The sequence below is a fragment of the Euwallacea fornicatus genome, chromosome 1, assembly GCF_040115645.1.
Source record: "Euwallacea fornicatus isolate EFF26 chromosome 1, ASM4011564v1, whole genome shotgun sequence".
Classification (NCBI taxonomy): Eukaryota; Metazoa; Arthropoda; class Insecta; order Coleoptera; family Curculionidae; genus Euwallacea; species Euwallacea fornicatus.
In genome coordinates, this window is record NC_089541.1 from 2,612,251 (window position 1) to 2,627,772 (window position 15,522).

The 15,522-nt window shown below is 35.1% G+C and overlaps 1 protein-coding gene across 5 annotated transcripts in view; it reads left to right on the plus strand.

The window, feature by feature from the left end:
- Window positions 1–13,313, plus strand: part of tutl (turtle) — a 75,211-nt gene extending 61,898 nt beyond the window's left edge. For all 5 annotated transcript variants that reach the window (XM_066286554.1, XM_066286562.1, XM_066286534.1 and 2 more), the window contains exons 16-17: window positions 686–764; window positions 5,834–13,313. In XM_066286554.1, coding sequence (XP_066142651.1) covers window positions 686–764; window positions 5,834–7,073 — 1,319 coding nt within the window. In that variant the 3' untranslated portion in view covers window positions 7,074–13,313. The remainder of the gene's footprint in view (window positions 1–685; window positions 765–5,833) is intronic.
- Window positions 13,314–15,522: the final 2,209 nt, after the last annotated feature.

The window sequence follows — 15,522 nt, forward strand, 5'->3', positions numbered from 1 at the left end:
TCTGACTAGACAACACTGATGAGTCGCAAGTTATCGCAAATAATTTTTTTGCAGAAAAACTGTATGCCTGACGAAAATTTTGCACGAGACAAAAAAGTTTTAACATAAAGTCGACTAGCGGTAGAAAAAAAAGTAAGTTATTCGTACAAGGGACAACAAGAATTCAAGCTTTTATTTGCAAATCACGCGTAATTTTTTATATTTTCTCACTTAAAAAAAAATCATCTTGCGTCAAAACACGTCAATTTATGAAGTAACTCTAAGTAAAAAAATTGGGGAAAATCGATAAAAGCATTTAGCAATTATTCCGAAAAACATAGGATGTAGATTTGTCTAGAACGTCCTACCTTTGGTTGACGAATTTTTGTTCAAGCGTTGTATAGTCATTTCAGGCTCACCCTGTACATCCAAAACTGCTTTCGGATACGGTATATTCTCGCCAATCGTCTCCATTTGACCCGTAGAATCTCCAGCTTTCGGCCCATTGTCAACGAATCACCTTGCATATGACCATTATTTGAACTGTAATAGAGCTAGGTAGTAAATTAATGAGTGAACAACTTTAATACTTCCATTTACATGGCACTTTCTAGAGCTTCGTAGCTTACTTTTGATAAGCACTAACCTCCATAAGAAAAAGTGGTTGGAACCTCAAGAGATAATGTATTTTTCGATTTTTTTTCAGCGTACAACATGGTAGCCTGTAGAATATCCGATGCCCGTAACGGAAGCGGAGCCACCGAAAGTCAAGTGCCTTTGAAAAAGTAAGTTTCCTTTGCACGTCTTCATCTCTTATTCTAACCTGAACTAACCTAGCTGGTTTTGATTCAACTGAAATCTAAAAGGATAGTGAAGTTCTGTTATGGTATTATTTAGCTTTAATCGGTGACACGCGATTTGCATTAATAGAGGCAAATTTTCCGAGCCAGTTTTTCCTTGTAGGACGGTTGAATCCGAGTCCTACCGTGATTACGAGAGCGTGTTTATAATTCCCGGGACAAGCGTTGACACGAACCGTAAGCTGCACTTTTATAGATCTCGTTCATATTTGCGATAACTTCTTTAAAAATCTATATCCAAGCTAATCCAGAGTTATCGCAATTCGACAACGAGATTTCTTAGGGATACGTAGAGTCGCCGCATATAGAGTTTTTGAGTCTTGAACAAACTAAACGAAAAGAAAATGTTCTATATCTGGTGACTTTGGTGTGCTTCATTTGTTCCTGGAATGCATAGATCAGATCTTAGGATCTGTACTTAATGTGTTCTGTGCATTAGCTCATTACTGTCACTACTTTATCCTGTAATACGCGTTGGGTTAGCAGTCCTCAATTAATTTTTTTTCTCTTTCTGACCTCTTCAACTTTCTCCGTTTTTTGACCTAACTAAACGCGTGTTATGTTGCATCAACCGTCATCAGTTTCTGATCGGTCACGTGTGATTCTTGCCGCCCCTCGTGTGGACTTCCGCCCCCCAGGAGGAAATCAGGTGAAGGATTGCAACCCGGCCGCCACTGAGAGCACTCAACACTCAAGCACATGTATTAGCTCTATTTCTATTTGATTCTTGCACTCGTTTTTAATTGATCGATGCTACTACAGTTGCTGGCACTCGTTTCTTTATATGGTAAATTCACGTCATGTGCCCCATAAACACTTTCCCGATTCCTTTGTTCCTCATCCCGAACTACCGAATCCAGGCCTTTTGCAGGAATTGTTATTCATTTAGTTACGCAAATTTTGTTTTTTTTTTACGAGTAGGATACGTGTTTAATTCAATAAATCGTCGGATATTTGCAGATACAAACTAAAATTTTCATGCAACAAAAATGTCGTGCAGCTCTAAGTTGTCTCTCCCACCCCACCGTTAATTTTTTACAATTTATTATTATTTTAAAATTTAAAAGCATCATTAAATAAGACAAAAAAATACTAACTTGTACCGTTTGTTGATTTTTTTAAACATTGCTTACGTCAGCGGTAGTATAAAATGGCGGATTTTTTTAAATTGGAATATTAGCCAAGGCTCACCTCAAATTATTATTATTTTTTTACATACAATGGTTTATTGCAATTCAAAATCTATTGATTAATTTTTGAGAAGAGGTCCAAATTTAGTAAAAATACAACACAAACTCAGTTAAATAATGAAAAACTTATTTGTTGAAAGGATATTAGTTTGTTTTTGATTTTGTGCTCATAAACAGTCTTTGGTTATTTTTATTTATTTTTCTTATCCTTTTTTTTGTTTAACCAAAGACCGTTTGTAAACACAAAATCGAAAATAATCCAATTTCCTATCATAAAACAAGCTTTTCCATTATTTATGTGTTATTTAACTGAGTTTGTATTGCATTCTTCATAAAATTTTTGACTAACTGACAAATTTTGAATCGTAACACAATTTTTAATGTAGTTTTTCATTTGGGGAATCACTTGACTGATCACTTGAAGATAAATAAATTATAATTTGTTAATAACTGGGGGAGGGGGATTTAGAGCCGCACGATATACCACTCTGTAGGTGAACCAACGGAAACAGAGTATTAACATTACGGTTGTCAGGCAGTTTTATCTCTCCTCCAAAACATGCTTCGCCACTAGTTTTGAAACCAGGAAAAGTTCAATGCTTTACTTTCATTTCACTGCAAGTTGTCATTGATATTTACAACTACAGGGTGATTTATTAACAATGAGATAATCGCAAGCTGAAGATACTAAGAGTCAAACGGTGACGATTGGAGAAAATGTACCTTATGCGAAAGTTTATAGTTTTAGATATACAGAGTGTCCCTGAAATAACCATACAACGTTTGAACAAGAATTCGTCAACCGAAAATAACACGTTCTAGACAAACTTACATTCTATGTTTTTTCGAACTAATTGCTAATCTGGAACCTTTGACTAAACACTGTACGGTAATCTCAGGAACACCCTGTGTGTACAGGGCGTTGAAAGTTAAAATTTTACGTAAATATTTGCCATTATTCAGAAAATTTGTAGGTTAGATACTTGGAAATTTATAGTTATATTTTTTTTTGGTGGCAAATAAGATACATATTACAATTTACGCATTGCCAACAATCGCCAAAAATCGTCACCAAAAAAAACATAATTTTACAAATTTTTAAGTGTTTAACCTAGATATTTTCAGAACACTGGCAAAAAAGTTCATTCAAATTTTAACTTCCAACACCCTGTATATATCTGGAACTATCAATTTTCACAGAAGGCATATTTTCTGCAATTGTCACCATTTGACCTGTAGTACCTCCAACTTTTGCTTGTTCCATTGTTAATGAATCACCCTATATGTTTACAAAACCTCAGAGACATGGAGGCTTGTATTTTATTCATCAAAATTTCGGGCTTTAAGAATTTTTCACTGCCCTTAAAGATAAACTACGCCACTGATTTCATTTGATGTTAACCTTGTAATTGCATTATTTCTCGCTCTGAAATTCACAAATTCATTTACAACAAATTCAGTGAGGTAGTGACTTCCATTTCCCAAGGAATTAAATCCTGAAAGCATATGCAAGCAGCTAGTTAGGCCAGAAAGATCTTCTTTTAATCTTAAAATTACCGACTTCATTTACCAAAAATTTCATAGGCGTACTAGTTCGAATTTTGCGAAGAACTGAATGGTGACATCTTATGCCATCAACATATTGTTTTTCAATGGTTTAGTTCTTCTTAGAGTGAAGCCAAATTAATGGTTTTATGTGATATTGAAGCTGAAAAGATCTTTTTTCTTCCATGAAATTGACTTTATCTAGGAAAAGTCCAAGACGTAGTTTTCGTCGTCTTACGAGGAATTGAATAAAGACGCTGTGCTATGCTGATCAACATATTTACCTTTAAGGATTTTTAGCTGCTTTTGAAGACAAACTACCCCAATAATATTAAAGTCAGCCAGAAGCTCTTCCTCCCTTAAAATTCTCTAGTACAATTTAATAAAATTCAGGGTTGTATATTGCAAGCAAATTATGTCACGGATTTTATGCGATGTTAAAGCTGCGAGAAATCTGATTTTCCCTTGTAAACGAGGAATGTATTTGCAAAAAAAGAGAGGGTGCTGACCTTCAACCGACGAAGAATAAATATAAATTCCTATGGAAGCACCCTAATTAACGCATACATTTTAAAGATATTGTTTGCAGTTTTCAATGCTGAACAACGTCGTTGATTTTTTTACATTAAAGCAGGAAAGAGCAGCTTTTCTCTTGAAATTCATGACTGAAAAATCTGGAAGCGTAACGATCCCTATTTTTCGAGTAATTAGCAGTAAATCGTGACACGAACAAGGAACAGATCGATTTTAAATAGTTTTTAATAGTTTTTAGAGACATATTACATCACTAATTTTATGTGATGTCACTGCTAACTATACCGTTGTTCTCCTGTGAAATTGATTGATTTAGTTAGGAAAAAATCAAAGGCGTAGTGGCTCCGATCTACGTGATCATTTATTAAAGAAATGCTTCAAAAATATTGTTTTTAGTGTTTTTAGAAAACCCTACGTTAGTGATTTTATATTATATTAGAGGAAGAGAGATTTTTTCATTTTTTAAATTATCAACAAAATCACACGCGAAACAGTTAGGTTTTGTGGGAACTTACATCAATGATACTTTGTTCAAACACGCACACTGAATTTTAGCATTTCGTAACTGTTTTCAAAGGAAAACTACGGCTCTCACCTCATACGATGATAAAGCCACTAGAATTCTTTTTCGTTCCTGCAAATTGACAACTTCATTTACAAAAAATTGATGCTTTGAATTTTTTAAAGAATTAAAACCTGAAAAAATATTCCTTTTTCAATACAAATTTTCTTTAATTTGTCGGTATTCGTAGAAACAACCTACACCCATGGGTTTATTTCATACTACACGGAGAGATCTCCGATTCGGTTCAAATTATAGGATTCATTTACAATTTATTATCAGAGGAGTAGTGATTCCTGTTTTATGGCAAAAATAGGTTGTGAGAAAAATTCGTTTTGAAACATATGAAGAGAGAAAGAGAGAGAGCATTCTAATTTATATAACTGTCCTTAGAGACGACCCACGCCAATGAAAATAAATCCAAAAAATCCTCGTTATATCTTAAGATTAACTGTCTAGTATATAAAGTCAGAGGCGTGGTATTTCCCCTTTCTCGGATGTTTGAAACATAATTTCTGAAGGCGGCGCCCGACATGCGGGGTTCGTAGAGCCTCAACTAGCGAACGTTGGGCATTCGGCAAATAGTTCGCCAAATCCATTATTCGAGATTCGCCAACCCGCATGTTTGACGCCGCATTTAACGGTACTACTAGTTTATTGTTGGTTGCCTGTTAACGTAATGCTTACAAAGTTATCTGAACACAAGTTTTCATAGAAGAACCAATAAAATCTGGGTTCTAATTATCTAATAATTTATAAGGTAACAATTTCGGAAGCACATCCCATCCAATCCCGTTAAAAAATCTCGCAGTAACTTGAGTAGATGTTTCATTTCACTTTAGACTTGAGTGTGAATCCCTTTACAAGACAAAGGAGACTGTTTTAGGAGACCATCACCCTACAACTGAGGCTGCTATAAGCTCTCAGCAGTGTTATTGCGATGTTTTTTCATACAGCTTTCCTAAGGATTTCTAATCGTACTTATACCTACCGTAGTTTATAGTACAAGCATGAGTTGTAGAGAGTTTTCATGCATGAATCATTGAAACACGTAATATGTTTGGGTTCCATTGAAATTCAAAGCCTCAAGTTTTGATTTAGCGTTCCAAAACTGGTGGCTCGATGAAGGGAAGGATTTCTAATTGGATTTTTCTGGGGTTTAGACTTAGAAAAGGCGGAATACCAGGTCTGAGCATCGTAGCTTTCGTCCTTAATTGGATCTGGCCTAAGGACCGGTGCAGATCGGGCAGCCTATCCAGCCTCACCTGGCACCCGGATTACCTTCAAACAGGGTCCACCTCTAAATCTCTAGGTCGGATTTCCAGAGCGGCGGACGGCAGGTTTATCCTAGTGAATCCACACGACCTGAGGCCGAGCACACCTTCAAACTCCTCCAGCAGCGATGATGGTGGTTTTTTGCCCAGCAGAAAACTGGTAAATCGTGCTTCTTGGAGGAGACCGTTGGTGGGCTACCCCAGCCAGTTGAGCTTGAGAACAGACGCTTCTGGACAGTCCGCCATACCAACCGCGTACTTCATCGAAAACCCCCATAGAATTCACCCAACCTTGCAGTTCGTGCCCACGTTTTACACCACTCCTAAATTCCAGAGCAGCTCCCCGACGAATTCCAGCGGACTTTTGTTGTCTCCTTGGACCCCCATGTATTTTAGTGACTTAAGTTCGGTGAGATACCCCAGTTCCGGTGAAAGATCCTACCCGACTCCTCCAGGGTTCTTGCAGCTGAGGACGATGCATGAAAGGTACTCCCAAGAGCTACCTCCCTTGAGGGCGATCCATGAGGAGCACCAAGGATTCGTGCCGGTTCAACCTTTGCTGGACAGTCCGAGACCTGTGGTCATACGTCCGCGTTCTAGTAGACTGTTAATGCCGAGACATGCGCGTTTGGCTCGTAGTGCTCCAGAACTGGACCATCTGGATCGGTCTCCGGAAAGCCGGTCCAGTTCTAGCGGTTTCGGGAGTAAGAACACTTCGTCCCAGCAAAACCAAAGCTCGCACAGCGGTAGCACTTTCATGGATTGGAGGTTGCCCCCTTACAGACCACCACCCCCTCCTCCACTGCTCCCGCCACCCCCGCCTCTAATGCGACATTGGTTGGAGCTGGCCTCGAGCAGCCCGACAGCTTCGGATCATATCTTTCACAAGGTTGATGTGGGGAGTGTGGACGGGCACTATGAGTTTGACCCGAGCACTCCCACCCCTACTCCATCTACTCCCACTGGGTCTAGGGATATCGATTTAGTGGACTCTATCCAGAGGAAAAGTTTTCCCATTAGAAGCCGCTACGACAACATTGATGCGCGTGTTCAAGCCATGAAGGAGGAGTTCAATGAGTTCAGAAAGAGGCAGGCGAGCAGGAGGAGGGAGTTGGAGAGTGCCTGTTGATGAAGTCGTAGATGCAATAATAATACATAGTCATATCTGAATAGGGTGCGAGTAATTATTGTTGTTGTTACAGGAGACAGTGTTTGTGCGGTAGCAAGAGACATCAATATTTTCAATTCAGTGTGATATCTAATTTACTTCGGAAACGAAAAAATGTTCTAAATATTTAACACAGAACCAAGTTGACTTTTAGGGTAAAAATTGGTATAATTAAGTCTTTGAAACACGAGAAACTTTTGTATATTAGGACGTACCTATTTATGTTGTAGCGCCATAAGGTTGAAGCTCAATTCACTCCAGACGTGAAAATTTGTCGAACTAAAAAATCGACTTTTTTCAGTCAAGAGTCGAACAATTACAACACCATACAATAGCATTGTGATCAAACAAAGAGCCAGATGGGCCCAAAATGTTGATGAATGTTCAGCCAACTCTCGAAAGGGTCTCGAGCATTTTTGGGCGGATTTTCTAGCTCGTTGGAACTAATAATCTAAACGCTTTAGGGCAGCCCGTTCACGGGTTGCGACCAACATTCACCAGAGGCTGTTGCGATATTGTAAAACTAGTTGTTTCTAGCAGATAAAAAAATTTATATAAGGAGCGAGTTACAGATTTTTACGTTGCAATTTTCTTTAAATTCAGTACTGTTGGATTTATGTGTCCGACTTAAAAGGGGAATATGCTAAGAGAAATATACATTTCCTTGCTTGAAATTATGTATCTTCTTAGAGAAACAGATCAATTTGGCAACATGGCGCCTCGCTTTTGTTACCAAATTCAATCCTAGCTGCTGTAGCACTCCATGAGTCAAATTCCACTTCCGGTGTTACCAAACTGGGTTCTTATTCTTCATTGTTATAAGTTTTCAGCTATGCGCATATTGGAAATTTTGCATTTTTTTGCAAAAATTGCGGTCGAAATTAGAGATGAAAATGACGAAAATTTAATATGCAACAGTGACAACAACATCAAAAAGAGCAGGATAATCTTTCAATTTTATCTTTCATTCATTTAAGGTAAATGCACGTGTGCATAGGGTGGTCTAAATTCGAGGCGCATCATTGAGATCTCGGAAACAAAAAGAGGTAGGAGGTCACTTAAATTGGGGCAAAGTTGCATAGCTTAGTGCCCAGAAAAAAATGCCATTTCGAACCCGGAAAAATTCCGAATACTGCTGGAGATATCCAGAAAGTACCGAAATTACGCTACATCGTGTCTATTTTTTCCTGACCTCAGTGGAAGAGAAAGTTTCAAAATAAATGTTAATTCATTATTGCCACTTTTTTTAAGACTCCTAAGCATATTATTTTGCATTTATTTACTAAATATGAAAACTTTTGAATTATTATCATTTCATTTAAAGTAATTTAATTAGAGTCGTATTTAAAACGTTTTTAATAACACTTTTATTGTTACAAATAGCGCTTTAAAGATAATTGAGCATGTCTATTACAAGCCTAATAAATTTCTAGTATATCACGCTTTTTCAGTAATGAGAACATTTTATTTTACTTCTATAATAATTAATATCGATTTTATAATTTATTGAATAGATTTAATAGAATGACAATTAGAAATTTGTTTACTTATTTAAAAAAATAGAATGAACTCGATCCATAGGAACCGGCTTGTCCAAATATGAGTTTTTTAGTACTCATAATTCCCCTGTGTCTGTTATATTTTATAAAAATTATTTATGTTGTTTATGTCGTATACTAAAATTGACTAAAAACATCTATTGCGCGAGCAGAAGACACTGCAACGAAGACAAACCTACGCAAAAAACCATAAGTGGGAGAGTGATAAATATATACACTTTTTAAGAGGGTATTTTTATCACATCTACTACTTTTTTCATTGGTTGTTATACGTCATTGTTCTTAGAAGGGCAAAAGGTAATAGAAGACAACATAAAAGAATCTTTAAAAAATAAAAACGATATAGCAAAATTCCGGTTTTTCTAGATATCTCCACAAGTATTTTGAATTTTTTCGATTTCGAATGGACATTTTCTTATGCAACTTTACGTCAATTTAAGTGACCTAGTATCCCTTATAATTTCCGAAATCCCAGTGATACGTCTCGAATATCGATCTTCCAGTATATGCAATATACCGAGTATAATATTTGAAATATGCCACAGCGATTCCTAAAATTTGAGATTGCCCCCCACAGAGCCCATTTCATGAGGAATATTTTTAATTTAATTTAAGTCAAAATAATAGTAGACAAATTTTAGACTGTGTGGAGAAACAAACTCCGCCACTGAGTCTTCGTGAATTACGTCCTAAAAATTCAACCATATGTATTTATGCGTCTTGCCGTCTTTACATACAATATATAACAAAGGCGTAGCTCCTATTATTTACGAAAAGTTCAGTGATGAAATAGTATATTGTCGAACACTAGTTTTCCAGCATTTTCAACTGTTTTCAAAGTAAAAAAAGGGATTTAAGGCCAGAACGGCTCTCTTTTAATATTACCAAAGAACTAAAGGCATAGTACTTTTCCGTTTTATGAGGAATTAAATTATGAAATAGAAATACAGCGAACAGGCTGATTTTCCTTTCCAGAATATTCAGCTATTCGCAAAAGTAAATTACGCCACTGGCTTCATACGAGTGAAATTCCGAAAGTCCTCTTTCTTAATATTGATGTCTTCATAAAGAAGGCGTATCTTCTCCTGCTTTAGGACGAGTTAAATTATTAAATATCATTTCAGTCAACACACTTAATTTCCATAATTTCTATCTATTTCGAAAGGCAAGTTACGTCGCTGATTTTATATGGAGTTAAGACCAAAAAAATCCTCTTTCTCAATATTCACGTGTCCATTTACGATTATCAGAGACGTAGTCCCTCTCATGCTACAAGGAGTTTAATCGTCAAATAGTATGTATCGAGAACATCGTTTTTTCAGAATTTTCAACTGTTACTATGGGAAAACTACTACACTAATTTTATATGAAATTAAAATTTTAAAATCCTCGTTCTTTTTTTAACATTGATGTCTACATTAAACAAAATTGGGGTGTAGTTTTCCATATTATCATAAATTTAATCATATAAACGCATATGGAAAGGCACTTCGTTACCAATACACACAATGTTCAAGTTGGTTTTTGAATATGGTTTTTGTCAATATTTTCGGAACGTTTCGGGAGAAATTAACCAAATTGTGTATTTTATTATAACTGTTTGTGAGTCTTTTTCATTTTCTATAGAGAAACTACCATATGTCCTTGGGGGCCGGTAATATGAGGGGTCCTATTTTAAAATACCTACAGTTTTTTCTCTTAATTGAATTAACGATTTTAAAGGAAAAATATCAATTTTGAAGATTTTTACATAAAAAAATATTTTTATTGGAAATCGAAATCTCGGTTTTCGAAAAAATTTAAATATTTAACAAATGGATGGATAATATGTTTTATTAAGCAAAAATCAGATCTAAAACTCAATTGGCATCAAACTGAAACAAAAAAATATGTTTGAAATTTCCTTACATAGCAGCATTTATTGATAAAGGATGGTTAAATTTCAATTTCGCTGAAAATTGTTGGAGATTTCAAGTTTTAACAAAAGTATCTTTTTATATAAGCATTTTCAAATTTAAAACTTTTTATATACTATCCTCCTATGTTACCTTTCCCCAAAATATATGACAATTTATTCCCGGAGATTCAGAACGAGCACAAAAATTTATTTTGTATATATATATTTAATAAATTTATCCCGAAACGTTTCAAAAATTTTTTTAAAAAAACATCTTCAGGAACACATTTTTTGCACTCTGTGTATCGAAAAGGAAATGCCTTTCGACATATGTTCATATGGAGTTTTTGTCATATTTTGAGACCTAGAATACGTCATTGAATTTATAGCACTATATTCAGAAATATCTTGTAGTATAATCAAAGCACTGATTTTTGAACATTTCGAGCTATTCACAAAGGTACACTACACTATTGATTTTATATAAATTTATAGTCAAAACATATTTTTTCTCTCTTAATATTAATGTCTACTTTAGCAAAAAAACAGAGGCGTAACATCATTCATATTGCAATCAAAGTTGATTTCTAAATAGCATGAAAATCAGTATATTAATTTTCTAAAACTTCCAACTGTTACTAAAGCAAAGAATCCTCTTTCACGCGTTTCAATATTGACGTTTACATTTACCAAAAACCAGAGGTGTAGCCTCTCATTTTACTAGAAATTCAATTATGAAAGATTGAAGTACCTACTTCAGTCAGGTTAGTGTTTCTGCAAAGCTTTCAAGTGCACAAAATCAAGCTGCGCCACCGTTTTATATGAAACTGAAGCTAATCAAATCCCTTTTCTTTCATAATATTGATGTCGTTTGCAAGAAATCATAGACGTAGTTTCTCTGATACTGCAATAAATTTAATCGTGAAATATGTTATGGCAATCGAAGCACTGAATTTTGAAAATTTTCCACTGTACTCAAACGTAAAATACTTCAATAATTTTACATAAATTTGCAGCTAAAAACATTTTCTGTCCTGACAATATTCACGTGTAAATTCGATCGAGTTTGAATAGACTATTTGATCTTCAACTGGTTTTATTTATTACTGAAAGCAAAATACGTCTCTGATAATGAATAATTCTTAACGTATACGTACGTTAAAGACTTTTTTAACTATAATTATAATGTAGTAGTTGTCGATAAATAATTAATCAGAGGCGTATTCGGGCACTACTTTACATCACCTTGATTTTCTTGATTACCATTTCTTGATGGAAGACTACGCCTCTGATTTCAATCAAAGTATCACAATCGTCTTAATTTCGTGAGAGGCACTCGACAAAATCTCACCAAAAACTCATTTTCTCACATTGTGACCCACTTCTGCAACATGTTCAATTTGATATTCTTTTTTCCAAAGGGTGCTGTTTCCTAGATATTCGCAGGAAATTCACGAGTCAACCTCCCTTCATATTACGCCCTTAAGTCGGACGCCAAGTATAATCTTGAGATTCTTTAGATTAATCGTTTTACAAGGTTTGATTACTACCAGCGAAAAAAAAAATCCCTTTTCCCATTTTTCGCTGTTCCTCATCTCCCTGTAAAACTCATTTCCAATTATCCTCCGAACGTTTTTTTGCTGCGATATCGTAATATTTGAAGCTAAAGCAAATGTGTAATAAATCTATAAAATAAGTAGCTTTAATTTTTCGAACTAAACAATGCCATGTGAGGACTGGTTGTATGATAAATACCATTAAAGTCAATATAAAGTAGTCTATATTATAATATTGTACGTTTTCAGGTTTTAATTTGTTAGGATGAGCTTTATCCGAAAAGTAAAGTGCAGTAACTTTTGAGTCAGAATTTAAAAAAATGTGTAAATATGTTTGTTTAAGTTTGTTCAATAATTCTTGCCGAATGGATAAAGCTCGTTAAGTAACGCATTATTTTATAGAAAAGGCTGCAAAAAGCTCGGTTATATTCCCAAAGTTTAACCCCGGATCATTATAGAAATTTAGAAGATATCTCTAAAAAAATAGAATTTTTACGTCGTCCTAGGAGAAATATCTATTCAGCAGATTCGCAAATCTGTCCTCCGTCGGGGCTTAAGATTGGACGCACAACCGAGCAAAAGTATTAAAGTTTATTTATTCATTTTTAAGTTACTTTACAGGTTTCGTACTGATTATGTTTCTAAGTTTCTGACAAAAGTACAATTTATTTATTTTTCCGTAGTTGTAATGAATAATTTTTTACTAGACAGAAAATTGTCGTAGGAGTCAAGATAACGAGAAGAGAGTATTATGAAATTACCTCAGTTTCTTGTCTATAAACATCCGTATTGTAAAAGACGAAGATCAAAACATATTGATGAAGTAATAAAGAAATATAGGTATTTATTAACTGCAAAGTTGGTACAATTTGACGATTTGTGCCTGCTTTAAAAACACAGCAAATCCATGCACTCACTCATACCTAGCTATTTTTACGTATAAGTTTCCTTAAGTTGAGATATTATTGTTTAACTGCCTTCGCATGGCGCACAGGGTAATACAAATTTTAAAAGGAAATTTTATTAAAAGCATTTTTTAATTACTCTTTAATTACCAAAGAATCAATAGTATTGCGTTTGTCGAGTGCGGCATGCGAATCCAGATATATTGAGTTGTTACTATGTAACTATCGCTGTAAAAAGGCATCTACACTTGAATAAATTTACAAATAAAGTTGCGATCTCATAGGTTTGGAGTTTTATTTGGTAGGAGAGGAACATAAGAAAAACGAGCAACCCCCCATGCGTACGCTCACGACTTGGCCATTTCAGCCAAAGAAAAGCACAAGGAGATACTGGAGGATAAAATGTCCTGTGCATTATCAGAGGTGGTGGAGACATTGGAAAATATGAGCTTAAAGGTGGCTGTGTATAAAATCGAGCTTATTATGCTGCACGAAGCAGACCCGTAAAAGGAATAAACGTAAAATTTCAGGACCTATTTCTTTGAAGTCAGAATGTAAGTATGAGAATAGTCCCAGATATACCTGGCCTAACATAAAGATGACGATTTTTTTGTTAAAAATTCGCCTGTATCACAAAGACTTTAGCTTAATTTAAGGGTGCTACATTGATTTGTGTTTGTTTTCGAGCCGTTTTTGCTAAATGCTTTTAGATTAGATTCAGAAAAATACTTTCATTTGAAATGTATTAGTCCACCCAACACAAAGCGACGTTCGATTCTTTTCTGGGGCAATCGGGTTCTTCGTTAACAACTGCAAAATATTGGATGACAGAGTTTAAAACGTTCGTGCGAACTGCCAAGACGAACTCTGCAGTGGTCGGTCCGATGACGCTCCAGATTTGACCGCTACAGATATTATTGTGAAAATCCACAAAGTTGTGCTGGAAGATAGGCATTTCGAAAGTACTGGACCTCGCATTTCGATCGAACAATTGGATTTTAGTGAGCTATGCTCAAAATACATGTAGCAATTACTCACAATTCACTAAAAATAGAGTCATGAGGGACGTTTCAAAGGAGTGTTTGGCAAAGTTCCGTAGCAATGAAGCCGAGTTCTTGCGGTGATTTACAACCATGGATGAAATGTGAGTCTATCATTTCACATTTGAACCGAAAGGACAGTCAAGATAACGGACTTGAAGGGAAGAATCGGTTCCAAAGAAGCAACGCCGGTTAGTACTTCCAGATAAGAATTTCACATTCTTGGGCTGTAATGGGAATATCCCTCTGGTTGGAGAGCAGTATGACGTGTATATGTCGAGTTATCATTCAGACCTAAAATATTTTCTGTGTAATGTTAGTCGTGCTACATGTTCAGTTAACCTGACAAGGATGTTCCATCGAGGTCTCTCGGGTTCGAGATATCATTTTATTTTTCTTCATCTCGTAATCATTATAGCTCAGGTCTGAATTCCAAAATTAAATACCTGCCACATTTTGAATTGGTTCAAAAATTAAACCACTGCTGAGAAGCAACTTCAACAAATCGCCATAGTGACGAAATATGAATTACCTTTATAAGTGTAACCAATTAGGTAACGCCATCTTCTGGCAAAGTGCTAATATAGTATGAAAGACATAGTGCCATCTTGTGGGTAGAGTTATATCTAATTTATCATGAAAGTAAAGCGACAATATAATCAAAATTCAACTTTACTTAAGATAAGTTAGATTAATATTATAATTTCATTACACACTTACAAAACTGCGGGATTTTGCAAGTGTACAATTCACAGGGTTTTCAAAATAGATACACACACGTTTGAGACATGGAAATTTAATTTGGAATTAGAAATTAAGCTTAAAAATGGGAAGAAAAAAATCTGGAACTGCCTTTTTTGGCTTATCTATAAAACTCAGAGAAGTAAAAAAAATATCTGCAGTTTCGTAAATTCCCGACAAACTATATATACTGAAATTAGTTTCAGTTTATGATGAGAAAATTGGGAAATTTTCGATAAATCTGATGAGGTTTCTCAATTTAAATCTTAATAATTCTCTAAAACTATGTTTTAAAGGCCTAAAAAGGAATACTATGTGGTAAACCTCTAAATAACCTTCTAGAATCTTTTATCATTACAACTTTCCAAATACGTTATCGTACTTTTTCCAAGTCATACCTATGTTAAAATTACTTTCCGATAATATCTAGGAGCTTTGCGATAAATCTGAAAGAATTTCCCAAGCTCAGCCATCTCCAAACCTTTAAAAAATTCTTCCAAAAATAAAACTGATGGGAAAAAGAATGATTTTTTTACTAGAGCAGTTTCCGTCAGAAGTGAAGATGAGGAAACTGTTAGATAAAAACTCAAAAGTTACAATCGTTTCGTTGGTTCAAGTTTTTGAGCATTTAAAATCTCATAAGTTATTTCTGTAGCATTTGAAAATCTCAACTGCAAAAATGAATCCTGCATGAATTAAAGAATCTCCGTTC